The sequence below is a fragment of the Macrobrachium nipponense genome, chromosome 21 (assembly GCF_015104395.2).
Source record: "Macrobrachium nipponense isolate FS-2020 chromosome 21, ASM1510439v2, whole genome shotgun sequence".
NCBI lineage: Eukaryota > Metazoa > Arthropoda > Malacostraca > Decapoda > Palaemonidae > Macrobrachium > Macrobrachium nipponense.
Window position 1 is genome coordinate 65,078,791 of NC_087212.1, and position 26,524 is coordinate 65,105,314.

The 26,524-nt window shown below is 42.2% G+C and overlaps 1 protein-coding gene across 6 annotated transcripts in view; it reads left to right on the top strand.

Annotated features, from left to right (window-relative positions):
• Nucleotides 1–26,524, top strand: part of LOC135198093 (polycomb protein SCMH1-like) — a 166,524-nt gene that overhangs the window by 93,819 nt on the left and 46,181 nt on the right. For 5 of the 6 annotated variants that reach the window (XM_064225533.1, XM_064225537.1, XM_064225536.1 and 2 more), the window contains exon 13: nucleotides 1,466–1,611. The exons of the other annotated variant lie outside the window; for it this stretch is intronic. In XM_064225533.1, the coding sequence (XP_064081603.1) occupies nucleotides 1,466–1,611 (146 nt within the window). The remainder of the gene's footprint in view (nucleotides 1–1,465; nucleotides 1,612–26,524) is intronic. 6 annotated transcript variants of the gene reach the window in all.

Sequence of the window (26,524 nt, forward strand, 5' to 3'; positions counted from 1 at the left end):
GAGGCTAGGATACCTCCCTCGCTCTTACGACCAGGGAGGCAATCCAAGGTTGGGCGAACACCAGTCTGTTCTCAAAAGACTCAGATTCCTCCCACCAAGAAGTAAGTCTTCCTATTGTAAAAGTACCGAAAGGTTTGTATATCGTACCGGAACAAATGATAATTTGTCCAAAATTGCATTTTTCGTAACTATACAAACCTGAGGTCCTTTTACATATAGTCCCACCTCATGCCACCCCTCACTCTGCGTTTTTTGCCTGGGCCTAAAGCAAAAGTGATTCTTCACCTCCCAGTTGCGCGGCGCGCACTGTCGGACAAGCAGTTAACTACTGAACTCCCTTGTTTGAAGCTTACGACCGTCCAGCTGCCGCTAGTTACCTTCCTATTGTAAAAGGACCTCAGGTTTGTATAGTCAGGAAAAATGCAATTTTGGACAAATTGTCATTTTTGTGATAAAACTCTTTAAAAAACCATGTATTAACATTTTTGTGGGTTTTTCTTGAGTTTACCTAACAAGATAGGGTTTTAAGCATTTTTATAAGGGTTTCAACTATGTATTCATGGGTTCTAGCTATTTGTAGGGGGTCTGGTACTTATCTCCTGTGAATAAGGGGGGAACACTGTACTATTAATCCTTTGGGTTTCTTCAAAATTATGTAACCTGCATTTTGATGGAGCTTTTCATGAAAAATCTCCAAATTATGACCAGTCTGCCACTTGGGAGCCATATTAAAGTTTCAGTCTTCCATTGGACTGGTGTCATAAACTTGGAACCTGCGATGTAACCTACAAGTAAATTTTAATGAATATATTTAAAGAGCAACATAACCTTGGAACGATGTAAGCTGAGTCTGGCTTACCCTGGGAACTGCCTGTAGTAAGTTTGTGTCTGGTAGGTTTGGACACCCACTTGGTTTGTATCTCATGCAGGGGCCAAGAACGTGACACCTGCAAAGGGCTTGTATAGGCACACTTATGTCACAGAAGGAAAGACAGTGGAAGATACCTCACAGAGGTTCCTGCAAAGCTGTAGAAACCTTTGATATGAGAAGAATTATCTTTATCTATTACCCTGTGGTCTCAAAGGACTGTAATACCAGTGAGAAGCTGGTCCCAGCCAGTAAAAAAAGGGGCAAACCCAGTCTCAAAAAGCAGGTTCTTTCCCTCCTTTCAAGTACCAGAGAGTGGAAGATGTCCTACAGTCTTGGAATCGAATGGAAAGGGACTCTCAGTCAGCCCTGTCTCCCTCCTATGTTGTTTTTGCATAGAGTTTATTTTTGGGAACTAATAAAAGTTAGTGTTGAGAGGTTTGTAACATTTTTCACAATTTTAAGCAGTGTTGGTATTTTTATTTGCAGAATGTTAAGAAATTCTTAGATATAAATGAAAGTAGACATACATATAAGGTATAACATAGTTTATATATATAGAAGTGTGACACTAAATGCCTTCCCCCACCCCCTCAGAGCCTTGTCCATCATCTGTTAGTGAACCAAGTCAAATATCCAGACCCAGAGGTGATCCAGCAGATTGGACAGTGGAAGAAGTCATCACTCACATTGCTGCCACCGATCCAGCTTTAGCTAATCATGCTGATCTGTTCAGGCGACATGTGAGTGGACTCATATTTATGTGTAGGGCTATGGTATTGTTCTATAATGGCATGTTATGTTACACACACACAGCCGGATATTAAATGCATACTTGGTACACATACCGTACTTAAAGGTAGTATTTTTTCTGGTTCTTGCTTTTATGGTTTTTTACCATAATTTTGTGATATGAAATATCACATTTTTCATTAAATTTTCCTTCTTTGTTGCTACTACTTTAATGTTATAAATGCTGCATAGATTAGAATGCTTTTTATAGTATTACATGCATTGTAGACTTCCAGTATATCCTACATAGGGGCCAGTGCTTACAGGCACACTATATGTAGAGTTTACTAGAGTTATTGCAGAATCACTTGGATGTTGGCTGCCTGTTTCTGGCTTTTACTTTTGCTTAGTTCCAGTCGGTCTCTTCCCCCTGAGGTATCTAAATTATTTTCCTTTTCCCCTTCAACTCTCATTTGAAAACATATTATTCAGGTGATCTCTCTTGAGGGTAGCAGTTAGAGTATGTGGTGTCATTAAACTAACTTATATATAATAATAAAAGTTGCAGCATGTATCATTGATTGCCATGCTTAGAGAGTTAGTGCATGCTTAACAGGTTCTTTTTATTACAGTATAAGTGTTTATTACACAGTTTTATGTTAATAATAATAACAAATTTATTTGGTTAAAGTATTACAAATTCCATTATTATTTTTATTATGATAAATTGTCTGTAGACTTATTTTTAGCTGTATGTTTTGTTTATTTTCTATTAGAGGCAACTTCCATCTATTCTTTGTTCACATATGAAACAAACCTTCGGTCTTAACATTAGGATAATCAGTTCAGTGTTGTTTTATGTTTTATTTGTTCATATACAAAACAAACCTTCGGTCTTAACATTAGGATAATACTAACGCCAAGCTGGAAACCGGTAGAATTAAAAATAAACTTGTGAGATCCAGGGACTATTAGTATCTATACCAGGTCACGGGGTATGTAGTACCCAGAATGCCCTTGGCGTCCCATGACCTGACAGTTACTTTCCTACCGCCTTTAAGATAGGACGTGATTACTTTCTATCTGTTTTAAAGCCGGTTTTCGTTTGCCCGGTTTAATTAATTTTTTCCCCTTGTTGCCTTTTCTTTCTCTGGGTGTTCTCAGTGTGGGTGTGATCTGATAGGTGTGTGTACATTGTGAGATAGAGAATTTTGCTTCACCAATGGAAATTTCTTCTGGTTCTCAGAAGAGACAAAGGAAATGCCCTGGAGTGAGTGGGTTTCCTAGTTCAAGAGTTTTAACTTTGGTGTCTTCAGATCCACATGTAGTAGATGCAACATGTAGTAGATGCAGAGAAAACGTATGTACTGTTACTAATCCTTGTTCAGTTTGTTGTGGTTGGTCTGTGGAACAGTGGATGAACTTTTATGGGAAGGGCCAGTACAAAAAAAAGGAGACGACGCCATCTTTGGATGACCAAGAGTTGTCAGCTTCTTTTGTATTGGCAATACACCAGACTGCTCCATATGTTTCGTCGCCTGCTTTTGATATTTCCCATACTCCTTCAGTTTCTTCTAGCGATTTGCTATTGGAAACGCTAGGGGGGGTTTTGGATAATTTTATGCATAATTACACTCCATCGTTCCCGGCATGGAGAGGTTGAGCATCCCCGTCTTCGTTCCAGGTGTCGGCCCCCGATGCGCAGAGAATGGGAGGAACGTGGTCAGTGTTAGGCCTACCAGGCATACCAACCTTGGAGGGGTTACTGTCTCATTGTATGGAGTCGCAATTCCTTCAGGGCCAGAAATGTTGAATGTTCCTCAACTCCCTGGCCTGCACTTTATGGGAGCTAAGGCCGCGGCAACGACAACAACATCAATGTTTCCGGCGATGCAGAGCGTTGGAAGTAGTTTTACTGCACACACAGGGCTGCCAGCAGCAGCTGCTCAGTTTCTCCTTACAAGCGTGGTGACGTCACAACATGCGTCACACACTGACATGGCAGACGCGATGACGTCACAGCCTCCGGAGGCAAATACACTTTCTGATTCGTTGGTACATACAGTCATGAAGAAATTGCAAGCTCTAGAGGAGAAGATAGTTAAGAAAGACAAAAAGAAAAGACATAAATCATCATCTTCTTCGTCTTCTTCCTCTAGTTCGGCGTCATCGCAAAGTTCGATGACGTCACTGCATGACTGATCCTCAGGCCAAGAGGAGAAGAGTGAATTCTTCTTCATCTTCGAGCCAGGACTGTCACATCCCGGTCAGCAACAAAGTAAAAAAGTCAGTGGCTAGTAAGCTTAATGCTAACGGACGAAGTCGTTTACAGGCGTCCGAACGAGCAAAAGCATTGACGGTCGCTGGGATAGCAGCCGCCGCGGAGATGCCAGCAGAGACGACTAAGAGTCTAAGAGAGACTACACTGCCGTTGGTAAAATCAACGGTGAGTGGGAAGATTTCAGCAGGGAATAAAGAACAGATACCAGTGTCGCCTGTAAGACCTTTTAAGATACGGAGAAAGGATGAGAGAGCTCCCATTAAAAGGTCGAATAATAAAGAGTTGGTAACCTCTTCTGATATGCCGGTGGAAGGCGTTGTTCGACTCTAGGAGAGATCAAGGCCGAATTCCCCGATGGTCGTTGGAGACGATATTAATAGAGATAGAGAAGAAATTAGCTCGGTTTCGAGAGAGCGCTGTCGGCGGCCATCAGAGATCAAGATGCTGCGGTCGTAGGGTCGGACGGCCATGATGCACCCAGACGTTTGTCAGCGGATAGGAGTGAGCTAGCTTCTCCTGTGGCTGAACACAATACGTTAGAACTGGAGGAAGGAGAAAACCAGGAGTTTCTGGCTTTTGGGGAGCACGGAGACACCTGCAAGTATGCTTCCTTCGGGGATTGACAAGGTGTTTGGATTGAAAAAGGATACGAAGGTGTCGTATGAATTACCTTGCTCAAGTCATATGGAGTCAGTTTTACAACACGTAAATGCACGGATTGCTGGAAGGGATAATTCCTTAAGATCGAATTGATCGTTTAAGTTTATTTTCTCCTTAATGATGAAACTGGAAATATACGACACCAGTGGTTCTTTGCTATCTAGACAAATTAACCCAGATGTGGTAAGGTTAAGACCTGGATTAACCTTGGATTAAGTTAAAATGGAATGCCCTTCGATGACTTGTCAGGAGGCTGCTACTTTGGAAGCAACAGCTTCTTCTGTCTTTCAGACTGCTGCTTGGTTAGACCTTTGGTCAACAGCAAGGGCAAAAATTTCATCCTCAGAAGTAACGAGAAAAGTAGTGGATGAGTCAGTGTTTATCAGATTGCTACAATCAGGTTCCAAAGCAATTGCATACTTGACAAATTCAAGTGCCAATGTATGGGCAAATATCCTGTTGATGAGGAGAGATGCAGCTTTGGCTAGATTAAGCTGCACTGTGGATTTGGATTCCCTGTTAGCAATGAGGAATGGGGATATCCTAGAGTCTCAATTGCTGTTGCCAGAGGGCATACTGGAAGAAGCTATAGATAGAAGAATGATGGACACTAACGACAGATTAGTACAGCAGGCAGTTAGGAAAACATCTGGAAGTCAAGCTAATCCTATTGAGGTAAGACACCAGCAAATGCCTCGTAAGAAGCCAATGAGACATAACATCTCTAATAGAGCAACAAGACCCTCTTCCCCAAAGAAGTTAGCTCATTGGCCCTTTCACAATAGAAACAACAGAGGAAGGGGTATTAGGGAGAGGTTCAAGACGATAGGATGGGCGCCTCTCGTCACTCAGCCACACCGGTGGGTGGTTGCCTGGCAAATCAGTGGAAGGTGTGGCAGGAATTTGGAGCAGAACAGTGGGTGGTGGATGTTCTCAGAGTTGGTTATTTGATTCCGTTCGTGGTAACCCCACCCCTGACAGAACAACCATTATCGCACCTTGCTTATGCTCAGGAACCTCAGAAGGCTTTTATTCTACAAGAGGAAGTGAAGAAGATGATGGAAAAACCTGTGGAACAAGTATCGACTCCGTCAGAGGGGTTTTACAACAGCCGCATTTTCCTTGTCCCCAAAGCCAATAGGGATTGGAGGACAGTAATAGATCTGTCAACATTGAATCTGTTTATAAGAAAAACCAGATTCAGGATGGAGACCCCAAAGACGTTTCTACAAGCAGTCAGGGTCAAGGACTTTATGCTGACAATAGACTTGAAGGATGTATACTTTCAGATCCCAATCCATCAGTCTTCCAGGAAATTTCTCCGCTTCAGTCTTACAGAGAAAGTTTTCCAATTCAGAGTCCTGTGCTTTGGGTTGACAACGTCTCCACAAGTTTTTACAAGAGTATTCACTCTCGTGTTGACATGGGCGCATGCTCAGGGGATCAGGCTAATAAGATACCCAGACAACTGGCTGGTGATAGCAAAGTCCAGAGAAAAATTACTTCGGGACAGAGTGACCTTTCTGCAGTTTTGTCACAACCTAGGCATTTTGATAAATCAGGAGAAGTCTAAGTTGGATCCAAGTCAACGGCTGGTGTATCTGGGTATGATTATAGACATGGTAAAAGCCAGTGTTCCTAGCAGACCGGAGGGTAGAGAAATGCAAACAAGTGGTGAATGTCTTTCTGGAAAAACAAACACAGCCAGCAAGACAGTGGCAAGTAGCACTGGGAATTCTAACTTCCTTGGAGAAGCTGGTACCACAAGAGAGGCTACACCTTCGATCTCTGCAATAGAGGATGAAGGAGTTTTGGTCGCCAATGATAGATCACCCATACGAGCAAATTCCCTTGTCGGCAGAGGTGAGGAAAGACCTACTGTGGTGGGTGCAGGACAATAATCTGACAGTGGGAGTTCCCCTTCAGTAACCCTCTCCGGACCTCTTGCTGTTCTCAGTTGCGTCACTTGAAGGTTGGGGAGCCCACATGGAGGAGTTGATGATTTCAGCAAAATGAAGTTGTGAGGACAGAGAACTCCATATAAACGTGCTGGAGTTAAAAGCAGCGTTTCTGGCACTTCAGGAATTCCGGGGAGAGGGTAAAGGGGCAATCAGTGGTATTGATGTCGGACAACTCAGCAGTAGTAGCTTACGTAAACAAGCAAGGGGGCCTCGTATCTCGGCAGTTGTACGTGATGACAGTTCAACTTCATCAGTGGGCTGTAGAGAACTTATTAGACATCAGGGCTAGATATATTCCAGGAAGAAGAAACATATTGGCAAAATAGTTGAGCTGCAGGGATCAGATCATGGGAACGGAGTGATCTTTGTATCAACAGGTAGTGGACAGGATGCTCATATTGTGGGAAAGGCCGATCATAGGCCTATTCTCAACCAGGTACAACAAAAATTTGGAAGTGTATTGTTCAATAGTCCCAGATGTAGAGGCAGTAGCAGAAGATGCGCTACAACACCCATGGGACAATCTGGATGTTTACGCATTTACTCCATTTTGTCTAATCCATCAGGTTCTGAACAAGGTCAAATGTGGTCTCAGAACCTCAAAATGACTCTGGTAGTGCCTTTATGGCCAAAGGCAGAATGGTTTCTGGATCTTTTGGAACTCCTAATAGACGTGCCAAGAGTGTTACCTCCGTGGAACAACCTACTATGTCAGACGCACATGGAGAGGTACCACCATTCGGTGAAGTCCCTATCACTTCACGGATGGAGACTGTCAAGTATCTCCTGCGAGTGAGAGGCTTTTCTCAGAAAGCAGCAACACAGATGGCAGGAAATATCAGGTCTTCTGCAGCAGTCTACCAAGGAAAATGGTCAGCATACTGTGATTGGTGTCATAGAGGGAACTTGTCTCCACTCGGAACCACTATTCAACAGTTAGCAGATTTTCTGATATATCTCAGGACAGAAAACCATATGTCTGTATCTGCTGTAAAGGGGTACAGGGCTGCTCTAGCCTCGGTCCTACGCATGGAAGGTGTGGACATTTCGTCTTCATGGGAGTTGGCTAATGAAGAGTTTTGAGCAGTCCTGTTCTCCGAAGGAACTAAAAGCCCCAGATTGGGATTTGACCATGGTACTGAGTAGTCTTACAACCCCCCCCCCCCCATGTGCCACAGATAGGAGCTTGACCCTGAAGGCAGTCTTCTTATTGGCCCTAGCCTCAACCAAAAGGGTGGGGGGAACTGCATGGTCTGTCATATGTGGTAATGCATTCAAGAGGTTGGAAGTCTATGGTATTCGAGTTTGTCCCAGATTTGTAGCCAAAACTCAAAACCCATCAGTAGTGGATGGCAGATTCGACTCCTTTTCCATACCTTCTCTGGCAGAATTTATAGACAATGACAAGGAAGTAATGCTTGTGTCCCGTCAGAGTACTAAGAGCGTACTTAAGAAGGACGAGGCATCTCAGGCCGAGGTGCCGGAGGCTGTTTGTAAGTACAGGACGGAACAAAAAGGAAGTGTCCAGGAACACTGTCGTTTTGGGTGAGAGAAACACTCATGAATGCATACATGGCAGAAGACAGAGGGTCAAATAGCCGAGAGAGGGTTAGAGGTCATGACATCAGGAGCTTGAGCACTTCTTTGGCATTCAAGAAGATGTCTGTGGAGAGAATTTTGAAAGCTGGTATTTGGCAATGCCAAAAAACTTTCACTTCTTTTTATTTAAAAGATGTTGCCCATAGATCCTTGGACACCTTTTCCTTGGGTCCAGTGGTGGTGGCTCAGCAAGTGGTATAGCTCATCCAGTACCCCTGGCAGGTCAGTTTGTGTCTAGTCTAAGATGAAGGTATGAAAGTAGAATGAATGAGATGACTGGTCTTTCTTCTTTACTATTTTCTTTCTACTCCTTTACCTACGGGCAGTATGAAGGAGAGTACCATCATGAGCTGGAATAGACTAGATACAGATGAGGTGGTCAGTCATACTGTAAAGATAATCTAGAGTATAGTATACTTTTCAGTGAGAGAGAGGGGTGATAATAGATCCAGATATAAGGGACAGGAGTGGTTTATGAGAATGGAGAGTGCTCCATCTTCTTTAATGTAATAAACCAGGGCATCATAGGAACACCCAGAGAGGGAAACCAATAGATTCTCATATATCTTTGGTTCAAGGGTTATAGGTCCATTGCCTTAGAATACATCTACTATTCGGAAATGGATAAAGGTGGCAAACTCCCAGTCAGTTATAGACACTTGCCTCCCACCAATAAGTACAGGCGGCCCTCGGTTAGCGGCAGGGGTTCCGTTCCTGGCCACCGACGCCAAGCGATTTTCGACGCTGAGCGATTTTAAAGCCTACGGCCGCCGCACACCTTCTTTCGAAACTCTAGATCAGTCAAAGGCGCCGTAATCCCACAACGGCGCAATTAGTAAAATTATATTTATGCAGTATAGTACTATAGAATTTACTGTACAGTACATGTGGGTGTCTAGAGTATGTAAAGATATAATAAAGTTTATACAGTGTACAGGTAGCTGTAGTGTTCAGGTTACGATCATTAGTCTTACGATAGTTCGATTTTATGAGAGATCAAATTACAATGGCCTAACTTTATCCATCTTCTAGTTACATAAGTTCAATAACAGCAAAAGAGAATGATGAAAGTATGGTTTTAACGTTATACTCGTTGCGTGAACGTGTACAGCCATGAACAACCAAACGAGAAACTACTATTTTTTTTTTTTTTTTTTAAGTACAACCGAACTGGATAACATCTGTTTGGCTTGTATTTCGATCGTCGTACTACAGTGCAACATAACCGTATTTGTTATAAATGGCGTTATGTATAGAATAGAACTGAGATATCTTAATGTAATAACTTTATTCGCTATAGATCAAGATGCTAATATAGTTATTAAAGATCAATCGGGAAATATACCGTTAAATTTAAACCTAGTTATACCTGAAGCTGAGAAAACTGTTCAAGCTGCCTAATGACTATTATCGTACATCGGCAACAAACCGGATAAAACTGCAGTAAACGTCTGCCATCACACACAACTGTAGATAAAATTGGGATAAAATCATTTTAATCAAAACTACTGTGCTTGAAAGAACACATTTTCCGGTTGGTTTCACGTCGATATAAGATAAATAACGTAAAGTTCGTATTACGATGATATAAAGGATTATTGCGAACGGAATCACGTAATTTTTTACGCAATAAACATGCCGCCAACGTAATATTTTCGTAACAAAAAAAATAGTAGTTTCACATTCACAACGAGACATATTTCAATAAAATATTTTCCACCATAAAAACACGTGTATAAGGAGAAATAACTTTGTCTCATATAAGTCAAGTATATAGATATTCGTTTATGCTAAACTAGAAGCAGAGCATTCGCTCAGAATTGCGTTATGGTGAAACAAACTCGTATTCATCAGCTGATTTCAAACCACAACATTGGCCGCTCCGCGGAATACGGGCTTAAGTTTGCCGTAGTATTTTAAAATACAATAATATGAGAATACATACAATATTCTTGGATACAGTGAAATAATGTATACTTTTAAAGGATTTATGGAAAAGATGCATAATAATAAAAATAACACAATGCATTTTTCGGAACTGGCGGACAAGAACGAACATGAAAAACCATCCCCTGACAACGAGGAGCGTAGTTACAAAGGATGCCTTAATTTGTATCTTATTTCTGTACAAAAATGAAAATACCTTTACGTAATATATTTTCATACACATTTTAAACATAAAAGCATAAACATTTGAAAAATCGACACATCGATCGCTGAATTTGCACTCTTTTTTTTTAACTATATTTTCGGAAGAGCGGCAGACGGTGGCATACAAGAACGAACTTGAAAAAAACAGCGTAGTTGATAACTTGAAGGGGAGTTTCAAAAGCTGCCTTTTTATCATATTTCTGCACAGAAATAAAAATACCCTATTCGTAATACATTTTCATACACATTTTAAACATAAAAGCATAAACATTTATAAAATCGACACATCGATCTCTAATTTGCACTTTTTTAAATCGATATTTTCGGAAGAGCGGCAGGCGGCGGCTTACAAGAAAGAACATGAAAAAACATCGTATTTGATAACGTGAAGGGCAGTTTCAAAAGCTGCCTTTGTATCATATTTCTGTACAGAAATAAAAATACCTTTCACGTAATACATTTTCATACACATTTTAAACAAAAGCATGAACATTTATGAATCGACACATCCATAGCTAAATTTGCACTTATGTAACTCGATATTTTTGGCATAGAACAGCGTCAGAGGCATATCTAATACTTACGTAATAACTCTCCATAAAATTTTTTAATATAATTTGCATAACCTTTATGGTCTGAACGGCATTCCTACATATGTATGAACTCGTTAGACAACGGCGCTAGCGGCGCTGTTAACTGAAATTTGTGCCGTAAAGATACCTTTAAAATGCCTTATTTTTTTAATGAATATTTTTGACGACCGCCGTAAAACCGATTCGCCGTCGAGTGATTGCGCCGTTAACCGCGGGCCGCCTGTACTGTATATAATTGCGTATCATGAGACTTTTGAAGCCCTGATTTTGGGGGTCACATCTTACATGAGATATAAAATTCGAGTATGTAATAATCATACAGTGGTACCTCGAGATACGAAAGGCTCAACTTACGAAAAACTCGAGGTCCGAAAGCCAATACGAAAAATTTAACGGCTCTACATACGAAAAGTTTTCAAGATACGAAAGGTTTCTGAAAGTCTGAGATTCACCTGGATAACAATTTTGAAAATCGCGCCGTGCGCCATCTTAGTATACTAGTAGACTCGCCACCATCCTCCTGCTCTCCCATTGGTTCCTGATGCTAGTCGCGGCCATGAAATCCTTCTCTCCTATTGGCCAGCGTCCCTCTCATCATGCATCTACTATGTACAGTGGTCCCCCCGTATTCGCGGGGGATGCGTACCAGACCCCCCTTATTCGTGAGGGATGCGTACCAGACCCCCCCGCGAATAGTTAAAATCCGCGAATGTTTGGAACCCCTATAAAAACGCTACAAACAGCCTATTTTGTTAGTTAAAACTTAAGAAAAACCACTAAAAATGTTCATACTTGGTTTTTTTAATAGTTTTATCACAAAAAGTGCATATTCTGATGAAATTGATAACAAAAACCAGGAATTTGTGGATATTTCTCATAGAAAAATACCGCGAATGCGCGAATTTTCCGCGAATAATGCAGGGAAACGTTCCCGAGAGAAATCCGCAAATGTGTGAGTCCGCGAATCCGGAGAACGCGAATACGGGGGGTCCACTGTACACGTGGTGGCGTGGCTCGGCCACTCGGTACCAGCATTGTTATAGTACGCACGCGGTATTCGTTTTCGGGATTGTCAATGTGTACGTAATACTAATATTTAAAAAAAAAGTGACCAAGATCTCTCACATGGGATAAGTGATCAAGGTCTCTCTCATGGGATAACGGAAAACTTGCAAGGTTTGGTAGAATCTCCCACTCCCTGCTGAAAACAGAGGGTGTAGACAATCATTTACAACATGCATACCAGTATGTAGTGTACGTATAATCAAGGCACTTAAGTTTATGTTGAAGGTCAGCAGCCGAACATTCAGTACCCAAATCCGTTGCAGAGAGCATTTGGTTAAACAGGGTTTTGATGGACACCAGGGCCAACAGAGTCATGAGGTGTAAAAAAAGAAAGTTGAACTGTAAAAAAAAAAAAAAAACTTACATAAAGTAAAAAAAGTAAAAAAAAAAAAAAAGTTAAAAATCAAAAACAGAAGAAAAAAAATGGCAGAAATTAAAGCAGCTTTTTCATAAAGTGCAATCATTTGTAGAAGACACCCCCCGAAAAGGCTCACACAGGAACATTGTGAAAAAGTACGTAGGCAGAAGCAATCTTCCTCGGATAGTTACGTTGTAGTACGTACGTATATTTTTTAAAGTGTACGTACGTACGTATACATACAAAAAAAAAAAAAAAAAAAAAAAGGCAGAAATTAAAGCCGCTTTTCATTAAGTGCAATCATTTGTAGAAGACACCCCCCGAAAAGGCTCACACAGGAACATTGTGAAAAAGTACGTAGGCAGAAGTACTCTTCCTTGGATAGTTACGTATGTACGTAGCCTCACTCGAAAGGTAAGCTTCCATATTTTACGTTACAGTAATAATATTTCTTGTACACTAATATACACTTTATTTACAAGTTTTGCATTTGTAGTCTTAATTTAGGTATTGAATGGTCCAAATTGTTGTAGTATTTCATTGTTTATAGGTCAATTTAGCTTTATTATGAAATTTAATGGGGTGTTTTTAGAGAGCTTGAAACGGATTAGCCATTTTACATGTAAAATGTGGTCCAAGATAATACGAAAACCTCATGATACGAAGGGCGCCTCGGAACGGATTAATTTCGTATCTCGAGGTACTACTGTATATTAGTATCATATGGTAAAATACAAACATAATAGATATGCATCTTTTCCATGGATATTTTAAAAAGTTTTGTTTTGCTTGTCTGCATCCAATAATATATGTATTTTCATATTACTATTTGTTCGTATTATGAAATACAAACACAGGAATCAATGTTATGTTTTGGAAATCAGCTGAGGGCGATTGCGAAGTAAGATAGTTTTGCTGTGTTGAATTCAAATCAGAGCGACTTTCTTGCCTCTAGTTAGCGCAAATGAATCTCAAGATATGTATTCTATTTATATGAGACAAGGTTATTTTACGTTATACAAAGTGTTTTCAAGTGGAAATATCACTTGAAAATGTATTGTTTGTGAACGAAAATTCAGTTATTTTTTCGTTAGTAGATGGCGCTGAGGGCATGTTTATTATGTAAACAAAAATCAATATTTCGTTTGATATTTTCACTTTATCTCATCAGAGTACTACAAATTTTATGTATTTATCTTTTATTGTAGTGAAAACAGTAAAACGTGTTCTTTTCATGTCCAATAATTTTGATTAAAACAAGTTTCTCTCAAATTTTGTTTACAGTCAAGTGTGATAGTACCATACCGAAATTTCCGAAAGTTTTTATCCACGTTGCTGATGCACGATAATAGTCGTTAGTGTATCAACATTCTTTCCTCAACTTCAGCTAAAACTTACATATTAAATTTAGCAGTATATGCCCTTGCCGATCTTTTAACCATAGTGAGTAAGGCTATATTACTATTATCGTGCATCGGCAACAACTTATGCCATCAAACACAACCGTAGATAAAATTGAGAGAAAATGATTTTAATAAAAACTTCAGGTCTTGAAAGAACACATTTTAATCTTGTTTTCACGCTGATGAAAGATAAGTAACATAGCGGTAAAGTTTGTACTACGATGAAATGAAATGAAAATAGCGAACGGAAGTATGTAATATTTTTATACACTAAACATGCTCACAACACAATCTGTTAACGAAAAAAAAATACTTTAGTTCACGAGACATATTAAACTCATATTTCAACTTAAAAACACTTATAATGACAAATTACCTTGTCTCACATAAGTAGAGTATCTAGGTATTTTACGCTACCTAGAAGAAAGGCAATTTGCACTGAAATGAGTTAAATACAGAGAAATAAACTCGTATTTGCCATCAGCTGATTTCAAAAAAAAAAAAAAAAAAACACTGACTGCTTTGTTAGTATTTTATGATACAATAATATGAGAATACATACAATGTTATTGGATACTGTAACGTATAACTTTTAAAGGTAATCAGAAAAGATGCATATTCATTGTGTATTAATTTCGTAAATATACGTAGCCGTCAGCAGCCTAACATTGGTCAGTTAGGTATTGCGATGTCAGTCTGAATCTGATTCCCGTTTTGTGTCCAATTTTTTTTTCTGTTATGTCATAGTCAGAATGCATTGTAACTCTGATATTGGCTTTTATTAATAAATCACTAAATTATATTGTATATGTAGTAGTATACAGTATACTGAAGGCTAGGCTACTGTATTCATATATATACAATAATATCATCATCATCGTATAGGCGAGGCTAACTTGTTAAATGCTATTCAATTTCTCTTTGTACTGAATCATCATAAGACAATGTGCGTTGAACCTAGAGAATTAGCTGAAATTAATAATTAGTATGCCATATATGTATAAAGTATGCTGTGTAGTGTAGGCTAGGCTACCTTAAATGTAAAGATGGTACTGATTTCCGTAGTGTAGGCTACACTAGTATAATATTCTTACAGTAAATTAATATGGGCCAACTTACGTCCAAATCGATTTATGACTGGTTGTTCGTAACCAATGGCGGTAGTAAGTCGACTATTACTACCTGTAATGTAAAAATATATCAGTCCTATTCTCATTACTGTCATTTGTAATGTAACTATGGTAATTTTTTTATTATCATACGATGGTTGAAATGCAAGCAAAAAGGCTGTTTTTTATCAGATTGATTGTTCACAGCAAATCAGCTGTTTCTGGCTGTATACGTTTTCCAAACAAGTATATCATTACTATGATTCTTTTTGCATTTTGCATTCTCTTACTTATTTCAACTTAACTACGGATAGATTAAGAGATAGAGGCAAAGGGGTTAGCCTAACTAAAAAAAATTGAATAGATAAAGAGGTTAGCCTATTGTTAAATTTTGGTTTCGTAAATTTAACTTGCATGTTACGTGAGATACGTGATAAAATAATTTTTTGAGGGTGAAAATTTGGGGGTTGCATAATATGCGAGATGGCGTGTTATGAGAGTATATACGGTAAGTCTATCCTAATGTTAAGACCAGAGGTTTGTTTTGTATATGAACAAATTACAAATTTTTAACCAATTTGTATTTTTCATAACTAACAAACCTGAGGTCTTAACAGATAAAGGCCCACCTCTAACCACACCTCTAGCAGTCTAAACTGGGTTGGAAGAGTAACTGTCAGGTCACGGGACGCCAAGGGCATTCTGGGTACTACATACCCCGTGACCTGGTATAGATGCCAATAGTCCCTGGATCTCAAGTTTATTTTTAATTCTACCGGTTTCCAGCTTGGCGCTAGTATTATCTTAATGTTAAGACCTCAGGTTTGTTAGTTATGAAAAATACAAATCGGTTAAGAATTTGTCATTTTTCAAAGAATTGTATCATGAGTTATAAGCATGATATTTCTTTGTATTATTTATTGAGAGCCATGTAGTTGCCTGTAACCTGTTATATAATTCTTCTTACGTTTTCTGTATAGTACCTAGATGCATATGCAAACCTTTTTTTTTACAAGTAAACCATAAAAGTGCAATTTATATGCCAATCAAAGTACCAGATGGTTGTATACCGTTAACAAATTCTCCCTAAAATGCACTTGTTTGTGAACAAACACTTGGCAGTGCACGTAAAGATTTTATCAAGCTACCTTTTGGAAAGAGCAATTTTAAAATACATTTTCGAGTTCCCTTTGGGAAAACCAAAGGAGACCAGTATTGAGAAAATGCAATGGCAAAGTTTGACAGATCTAAACTGATAGATTGTTTACCTCCTTGAACTCATAATTTCACTACTAACTATCGTTCTCAGTTACCAAAAACAATAAGTCATTCTTTTTGGCGCTTAAGGCTTATCAAAAGGGTAGCTTAAGAGATTAATCCTTTAAACTTCATGTTTCAATAGGCTTAGCCCACCAGCATAAAAGAAACTCCAATATTTCATTGTATAAATCCGTGAATGCATGCTTTTGCTATAACGTCCAGGTATATTTATACCCTTTATCCCTTGAACTGCTTATAATTGCCTATTTTAACAGCTCACTGCCTAATTTGATAGTTCTAACAAAAATATATGATTAATTATTGTTCTAAAACAATTAAAAATCATTTGTTCCTACACATAATACAAACCCTCAGTCCTTGTAACTACCGTGGGGCAGGCTAGCCTGCCCTGATGTAAACACTCCACTTTGCTTTCGGCCATCTTCCGATGAAGACGTGTGTTTGTGAACTCCGACTGGCTGGTCGTTGATTTTTTTTCCCGGTGGGATCCTTTTGGTTTATTTTTGATTTTTAAATAAATGTGTATATATGGTGTTTGATATTAATACTAAACAAAGGTTTGTCCTTGTTTTCAATTAATATACAAACCCACTCTTTGTGATAGCCTTTATAACTGCCCCTCTACTTGTGTTAAGAGTCGATGGCAAAGGTATGCCAACATATTATTTACATTCTTTCGCCCTTTAACCCTTAAATGCCGAGTGTTTTACGTCGACATTTTTTGTCTCTCGGGTACTGAGTGGACGTATTTTACGTCGACATACAAAAGTTTTTTAAAAAATTCGCAGAAAAATACTTATAGGCCTACCAGCCGAAAACTCTTGAATCACGCGCCTTGGGGGATGCTGGGAGTTCATGGATCAAGGTGTTGTTCTGTTTACAATCGTTACGCAGGTGCGCAAGTGCGAATTTCTTTCTTGCCGCACTAAAAAGTATCGGTGACACATCTCGGAAATTATTTCGTCACTTTGACATAATTTTTGTACCATTTTAAATTAGCCGTTACATGGAGTATTATATATGAAAATATGCACATTTTTATGTAGAATACAACAAAAAAATACTCATGATTGTAGCTTTTATCAGTTTTGAGATATTTTCATATAAATAAAGATAAGTTCCAAAATTTCAACCTTCGGTCAACTTTGACTTTACCGAAATGGTCGAAAAACGCAATTGTAAGCTAAAAATTTTATATTTTACTAATATTCAATCATTTAACTTCATTTTGCAACAAATTGGAAGTCTCTAGCACAATATTTAAATTTATGGTGAATTTATGAAAAAACTTTCCTTATGTCCGCGCGGTAACATTTCCGAAAAAAATCATACATGCGATTGTGGTAATGGTTGCACCATTTGTTCCGATACGTAATACAAACCCTCGGTCTTTTAACAATAGGAAGGTAACTAGCGGCAGCTGGGACGGTCGTAAGCTTCGAACAAGGGGAGAACGGTAGTTAACTGCTTGTCCGATCGTGCGCGCGCAGCGCGCGCGCCGAGAGGTGAAGAATCACTTTTGCTTTCGGCCGCGGGTGTGAAGGACGTGTCGTCATCGCTCTCTGCCCGCTTCATCGTCGTATGCTTTGTTTATATTGTGTTTTCTACTAATGGTTTGGTTTGACTTGAAAATGAAACTGTAAGTACACTGTTTTCATTTTCATTACTTAATTATGAATCAACATGGAGCTATCGCCGTAGAGACGGCGATTTCCGCTCTTTTCATGAATTGAACCCTTGAATTATGTCTCGGTGCCGAGGGCGGGCGCACTCGCGCCGAGTCATGTATTTTGGGCGAAAGTGTGTAATTGAAAGATGTAAGTACTCTTTTTCATTATATTTTTGCCCTGTGCGTTCGTTGCCGAGAGCTTGATTGCGCTCGGCAAGAGCCTCTTATTTTGTATGAATAGAATGCAATGAAAGCCCGGGAATTAATCCTTACGATTTATTGCTGTGAAAGTGAAAATAGCAAGTGCAGTATTGTTCATTTTCAATAATAATATTTATGATAGCATCATATTTATTTATGGAATCAAGTTTTGTCCGCTCCTTACCGGGAATTGATTTTTCCCTCTTTAAGTTCTATGAAGTGAATCGCAAGTGCAGTATTCTGTTTCATTTTCATATTACTTTTCACTGCTGTGCGGGGGTATGGGGAAGCGAAGGTCTGCCAGGAAGTCGTCGGAAAGCTCTCCCGCGACTCCCTTGGTATCCGATTCTTCGTCTTCTTTCCTGCCCCCCCCGCTCAGCTTCCTCGTATTTTGTTTTTGGGGTCTTCCTTCCGTTCGGGGTGGGGAATGTCTCCCCCCCCCGTGCGTGAGGGAACCCCTCTTACTAATCTGTCTGTGCTACCGCAGGTGCTACAGCCGTGGGAGACGACCTTGGACAGGTATGGACCACTGGCGGCTGCAGGGCGTGCCTAGCATCCACGATCTGCTGCAGAGTCTAGCGAGGTCTGGGGCGGTGACCTTGGAGTGGTCTCCACTACAACCTTCACGGCCGCTTATGCTGCTTCCCCCGCTGGTCTACACTCCCCATGCTGTGTCGGTGACGCCGTCTGCCGCTTCTAGGGCCGGTCGCCGCCGTACCGAGGAGGGGTATGCCGCCGCCGCCTGTGTTTTCTTCGTGTTTGCCTGCCCCAGACTTCCGCTGTTCCAGCAGCTCGCCCCTGGACCGGCCGCCAGTACCACGCTGGCTGCCGATGATTCTACGAGGCGATGGCTGGGCCTGCCGTACCTGTCGCTGATGTGGTTCCCGCTACTGGCTTGGCTGTCCCTTCTGTGTTTACCGCTGCCACTGTTCCTGCCGCTCCTGAGCTGGTTGCTGTTCCTGTCGCTCCTGGTTCCTGCGCCTGTCCATGCTGGTCCTGCCCATGGTGTGTCTTCCCCAGATCCCAGGTCCTTCCGGACAGGTGCAGTCGGGCCGTGTTGCTTCGGCAATAGGCCCGACTCCGGCCTGGATGGAGGACCTGACGACTGTCCTGCGTGAGCTGACGAAGAAGAGGAAGGTGTCATCTTCGTCTTCGTCTGTTGCTGCCTCTCTTCTTCGACTTCTAAGGCCCATAAGCCGAAGAAGAAGAAGGCTGCCTCCCCCCCCTAAGAAGTCTCCTTCGGGAACTTCTAAGGGCCCGTCCTACCTCGGTGGGACGGGGGGTCCTTCTGCTGGTCCTCCTGCTCCTTCGGGAGCGGGGCCCGTCTCCCCTTCCGTAAGGAAGAGATAGACGGGGACCAGAGGAGTATCGGTTAGCTCTGAATACTTCCTCGCCTGGTGCTAGCGGCGATGCCGCTACGCCAGGTTCCGGCTCGGTCTCTCGTTCGCGGGAGATCCCGAGTGTACGCTCTCCCTCGGGAGACCGTGCAGCCAAAGTTTCGGCGCCAGAGTTCGCTCGGCGCCAAGACCACGGCACGGAGCAGAAGGCTGGCGAGAACCGCTCAGGTGACTCTCGCCAGGCCAGCGGCCGCTCTCGCAGCGACCAGCTGGTAACCAGGTTTTGTTATTCCCCCTAAGAAGACTCCTTCGGGAACTTCGAAGGGCTCGTCACATTCCGGTGTGACGGGGGGGTTCTTCTGCTGGTCCTCCTGTTCCTTCGGGAACGGGGCCCGTCTCCCCTTCTGAGAAGAAGAAGAAGACGGGGACCAAGGGTGTGCTGGCTACCGCTGGTACACCCTCGCCTGGTCTTGGCAGCTCTGCTGCTAAGCCAGGTACCGGCTCGGTTTCTCGTCCGCGGGAAGTTCCGAGTGTACGATCTCCTTCGGGTGACCGTGCAGCCAAAGTTAAGACGCCTGAGTTCGCTCAGCGTCATGACCGAGGCACGGAGCAGAAGACTGTCGAGAGCCGCTCAGGTGACTCTCGCCAGGCCAGCGGCCGCTCTCGCAGCGACCAGCCGGTACCTCGGGTGGACGTGACGGTCTCTGACCGGCCACGGGTTGAGGCTGGGAAGAGGTCCCCCAGGTCCCCTCGACCGACGGTACCAGCGGTTTGACGTGCCGCGAGGACGCTCACCGGTCTCACGGCGAAAGCGAGCTCTGCAGGTCACCTGACCGCCGCTCCCACAGGGACCGGGCGGATACGGTGACCAGCAGCAGCTCGTCTGACGCACGGGACCGGGGTCAACGTGCTCAGTCGAGCCGCTCGCCACAGGTGAGCGGCACGGCCAGGCCTGCAGATCGATCCCACCGCGGGTTGGTGATCGGCTGCAGCCCCCCACGTACGCTGGTCCTGCCAGCGAGCGGGGGGGAGCGTCAGGTCTGTCTCTCCACTACCTTCAACTTCCTCGGGCTACACCGGGAAGAGCGAGGTAGCTAGGAGTGATCGTGAGAGGTGCGCCGCTCACGATCCCGTCACGACGCCGCACGTGCCACGTATGGTCTTAGGACCAACCAGGACGTACGCGCAAGTGATTGGAGGCGACCGTCAGGGGGAGAGGGGGGTAGCGTCAGTTCTGTCTCTCCGATACCTTCAACTTCCTCGGCATACGCCAGGAAGAGCGAGGTATATAGGAGTGATCGTGAGAGATGCGCCGCTCACGATCCCGTCACGACGCCGCACGTGCCAGGTTGGTCTTAGGACCAACCAGGACGTACGCGCAAGTGATTGGAGGCAACCGTCAGGGATCTGTTGCTGGTCCTTCTTCTGAAGGAGGAGGGTCCTGGGAGCTGCTCTTGTTGGAGGGACTGGACGGTCCTACTCCTCAAGACGCTGTAACTTCCGAGATTCAGAGTAACTTTACCCAGGTTATTGCACTGATTCGTCAGCACAACGACCGGGGGAAGGATCGCCGCTCCCACCAGCAGAGCCCAGGTCTCTGCTCGAGTCGTTTTGGGGCCCGAAGAGGGAACCCAAACCGACGGTGGGTATGCCGCGATCGGAGCTTGCCGATTCTGTCTTGAACCAGAGTCTCTCGTCTCCGGACAAGAAGGCTCTCTCAGTTCTGGCCGGTCGATCAAGCTACTTCCACCTCCTCTACTGCGACAGCGGCGTTTCTACGTGTCTTCGGACACCGTATTTAAATACTCCTTCGTCCTCCTGAGAGGTTTCGACCTCGACGAGGACTGGAATGAGTCGGAGGACGGTATCGGCTCTCTCCTGTCAGGTGTCGATCAGCCCCACCCAGACGACGTTCACAGTGGCGGCAGACCCTTACCTACAGTGAGAGTTCGTAACCCTCCTCGGGGAAAACGTTTTCTCCTGACGATACGTTTTCCCAGACTCTGAGAGGCCATCGCCGCAAGGCGATGGCTGCTCCTACTCTTCTCCAACTGCTAGTTCCACTGGGAAGGCGAGCGAGTATCCAATTCCTCCCCCATTCCCTCTCTCCTTACGGCTACGAGGGAAAGGGGAAGGATCCTACAGAGATTTCTCTGTAGGATCCCACGTTGGGGACTGCGCTACAGGGGGGACCTTCGGGTCCTACACCTGACGTAAGCCCCGGTCGTTGAGGAGGGATCCTGCCCCATTCTCGATTTCTACGGGAATCGAGAGGACCACCAGCCGATATCGTTTGACGAATTCGGTGGGGGTTTCGCAGACTGCTTAGAATTCTACGGAATTTCTAGCGCATTCAGTGTTAGAGTTTCTTACGATCTCAAACACATAGGCGAGACCACGGTCCAAAGTGAGCGAGACGAGAATCCCCGATATGTTACACGATAATTGGGAACCTCGCCTATGCTCGAATTCCTGGAATTTCTAGCATTAGGAAGAAGACTGCTGCTGAAAGAAGACTATCTCACAGTAGGCGACCAACCTGGAATAGAGAAGAACGGACGGGAATATCCAGTTTGGCTGGAACTATCGTCTTAGTATTCTGGTTTCACCATTGAAGCTTTCCTTCGAGGAAGACTTCTCCTTCACTCTCTTTAATAGAGAACGAAGGTGGTCGATCTCCAATCCTTATTTTGTTTTCTTGAAGGAAAGAATTTAGGATGGAGATCGTTGTTCAGAATCCTACAAATATACTACGTATATTAACCTCGCGACATGATTCTGCTAAGCAGTTGAATGGTCCGAGGGGTAGGCGCATATCCTGGTTATTCTACGGATTGCGACTTAGACGAAAAGTATTCTAATTGAACTGCAACCCGGGTTGCCTGCAACCTCCCAGGAGTTTCCAGTTTCAATTTTATATACTTATGGTGTTGTCACAACAACACCATTTAAGCTTTTATATTTACCGAAATTCGTTTCGCTTAAATATAATTGCTCGAGCATATCTTTTTATGCTCGGTGGTTTCTAGCCGAACGCATTCCTTCGTGGAAAGGATTACTTGGCAACTCAGGATGACGAGTCAGCGACAGCTACTGCGTATTGAATTGCCCGAGGCATTTCAGTATCAGCTGCCGCTTTGAGATAGACGGTTGTTTATGTCTTTCTCACCTGCTTTGATTGAATAACAACCGTATCTCTGCCCAACAATCACGGACTTAAGTCTCTGATTAACGGGGATTCTCGCATACATGAATGACCATCTACTGCTGTGAAACGCTAGTATTCATCGTCTTCGGTATTGCGAGAATTTTAAAACAGAGATATCTATTCGACTCTCATCTTTCTGTTTACCGCACGGTAACAGAATTCTGTAATAGTCTCTTGCTGCATCGTATCCGATAATGCGAATGATTTTTGCGGAATCTGAGTTTTGTTCCTCAAAATATCTTGTATCGGAGGTGTACAATTGTTTCATTGTTCACCCCGGATTAGCAGATGTATTGAAAGACCATCGCCTACTCCCACACCTGCCAGCTCTACTTCCAAACGTTCAGCCCATGAGAAAGCAGTTCTTCAAGCGGCTCTCCCCTGTGTTTCATTACTGAAGAACGCCCCGCTTTCATTGCACAACGGACAGCAATGAAATGGCGGTTAGCGTTTTCAGTCATTTGTAAGCACAGGTTTAGAAACTGGTTGAATTCCCTTCTCTCGATTCAGCTGGAAGACGTAGGTTGCATTCATTGCCTACCTTCGTCTTCAACGTCACATAGTGTTGTTTCTCCTTAAGCTGAGATTCAACGTCTATGAGATTTTCTTGCCATCAGGGACCTCGTCTTTTGAAGGCAATTGACTTTCGCCTTTTGAGCTTATGCATTAAGAGAATCATCGCCGCGCCGTCCGGCATCGGTGACTAACAAATATTTTATTTGTTGGTCTCTCAGCATAACTCTTTAAAGGGCGAAGGTCACGTGACTTACCCGGATGCTTGGACAACTTGCCTCTACTGATTCCGAACCAGTCAGTCGGCAGCTGTCAGAGCGCCCGAGTCAGTTACGAACTATGCTGTGGACTTAGTTCGGTTGTTCCAGAGCAATCATTACTTCATCTTAATAGCTTGTCAATATGAGTACTGTACATAACCAAAAGTCGAGAAGAGGGATAGGTCATACGACTATTCCCTTCTTTTCGTCTTAGGTAACTGCATGACTTCTCTTGAGAAGTCAAGCACAAAGGGATGGGGATTTGTGACGCTCGATTTCGTACCGATCTTCGTAGCGAAGACTCAGAACCCTTCGGTAACTGACGATTGGTTCGAGTCCTTCACAATACCCTCCCTAATGGACTTCACCGCCTCCGCCGATACGAAGGCTATGCTGCTTTGTCCTGTGAAGGTGCGACGGAGCTGTCTGAAGAAAACTCGACACCCAGAATGAGTGTGGACGCCTCTTCATCATTCTCTCGCGTTCCGCAAGAACTTCTCCGTGGCGCAGGTAATGAAGGCAGGCGCCTGGTCCAACCGGACCGCATGCACCTCCTTCTACCTTCAGGATATTGCCCACAGTTCCTTGGATCTTTTTCCTTGGGGAACCGTGGTGGTTGCTCAACACGTTGTGTAGTTAACCCAGACCCTCGCAGGCTGAACAGCATCGAGTCCTGGTGTGACCGTAAGAATGGATGAGGAATGATAGTGTGACTGGTCCTCTTCCCATTTTTTTTCTTCCTCTACCTTTGGGTAGAGGGACACGGTCGTCACCCTGCTGGAGTAAGGACGAGATGCAGGTGAGCTACTCAATAGAGCACCATCCTATCCCTTTCAGTAGGGATAGGAGTAAATATCCACCACTTCCTCCAACAAGGGGGAGGAAGTGGATGCCAAATTGAGACAAACCCATCATTTTATGATTGTCTCTTGCAAACAGGAACAAGTTCTTGCTTGCTGGTACGAAGAGATACGCTTGCCTCTCTCTTAGTACTTGGACCAGAGGTTCTGACCCATTGATCCTGCGGTGACACCCGATCAATCGGGGACAGAGGTTTGGTGGATCCCTCCCTTGCTCTTACGACCAGGGAGGCACTCCAGGGTTGGACGAACACCAGTCTGTTCACCAAAAAGACTCAGATTCCTCCCACCAAGAAGTGAGTCTTCCTATTGTTAAAGGACCGAGGGTTTGTATTACGTATCGGAACAAATGACAATTTGTCGAAAATTGCATTTTTCCTAACTATACAAACCTGAGGTCCTTTACATATAGTCCCACCTCATGCCACCCCTCACTCTGCAACTTTTTGCATGGGCCTAAAGCAAAAGTGATTTCTTCACCTCTCGGGCGCGCGCACGATCGGAAAACAAAAAGCAGTTAACTACCGTTCTCCCCCTTGTTCGAAGCCTTACGGACCGTTTCCCAGCTGCCGCTAGTTACCTTCCTATTGTTAAAGGACCTCAGGTTTGTATAGTTAGGAAAAATGCAATTTTCGACAAATTGTCATTTTAAAATTAGCCGTTACATAAAGTTCTATATATGGAAATGTGCGCAATTTCATGCACAATACAACTAAAAACAACCCATGGTTGTAGCTTTATCAGTTTTGAAATATTTTCATATAAAAAATGATAAGTGACAAATTTTCAACCTTTGGTCAACTTTGACTCTACCGAAATGGTCGAAAAATGCAATTGTAAGCTAAAACTCTTATATTCTAGTAACATTCAATCATTTACCTTCATTTTGCAACAAATTGGAAGTATCTAGCACAATATTTCGTTTTATGGTGAATTTATGAAAAAAATCAAATTTTCTTTACGTCCGCGCGGTAACTCTTCCGAAAAAATCATACGTGCGATTGTGGTAATGTTTGCACCATTTTAAATTAGCCGTTACATAAAGTTTTATATATGAAAATGTGCGAAATTTCATGTTGAATACAACAAAAAATAATTGAAGGTTGTAGCTTTTCTCATTTTTGAAATATTTGCATATAAATCACGATAAATAGAAAAAAAACCACGTTCGGTCAACTTTGACTCTACCAAAATGGTCGAAAAATGCAATTGTAAGCTAAAACTCTTACAGTCTAGTAAAATTCAGTCATTTATCTTCATCTTTAAACAAATTCAAAGTCTCTAGCACAATATTTAGATTTAAGGTGAATTTAAAAAAAAAAACTTTCCTTCCCTCCGCCCCAAACCTCTGAAATGCGTATGTCGCATTTTCTGAATATTTGCTCTGTTTTATATTAGGCATTTCATAGAGTTTTATATATGAAAATGTGCGCAATTTCATGTAGAATAAAACTAAAAATATTTGAAGGTTGTAGCTTTTCTAATTTCCAAAATAATTGTAGTTAAAAAAAAATATATAAAAAAATTCGACATTCGGTCAACTTTAACTTGTCAGATAGGGTAAAAAACTGCAATTGTAAGCTAATACTCTCACAGTATAGTAATATTCTATCATTTTTCTTCATTTTGAAAGAAATTGGAAGTCTCTAGGACAATATTTAGATTTATGGTGAATTTTTGAAAAAATCTATTTACGTCCGCGCGTTACGAATTCATGCATTATTTTGTGATAATATTTTCTCTGTGTTGCTTTTATCGTTTTACAATGTGCTATATACCAAAAAGATCGCAATTTAGTGTACATTAAAAAAAAATTAACTCTTTACCTTTAACCGTTTTGCGCATAGCGCGATGTAAATACAATTATATATGAAATTTTGTTTTCGCGCTATCTTAACCCTAAAACGCTGAAGCGGTAAAAAAAAAATGTCTCCCGTGTGTCGGAAGTGTTTCAGAGTGAGCGCGGAAGCGGAAAAAATATTTTTTTCAAAAAATCACAGCGCGCTTAGTTTTCAAGATTAAGAGTTCATTTTTGGCTCCTTTTTTTCATTGGCTGAAGTTTAGTATGCAACCATCAGAAATGAAAAAAAATTATTCATATCATATAAATAATGCGATATATGATAGCGCAAAAACGAAATTTCATATATAATTGTATTCAAATCGCGCTGTGCACAAAACGGTTAAGGTAACGAGTTACTTTTTTTCGTTGTAATTTACACTAAATTGCGATCATTTGGTGGTATAACACATTGTAAAACGATAAAAGATCAACACAGAGGAAATATTATCACAAAATAATGCATGAATCGTAACGCACGGACGTAAACAAATATTTTTTTTCAAATATTCACCATAAAATCTAAATATTGTCCTAGAGACTTCCAATTTCTTTCAAAATGAAGACAAATGATT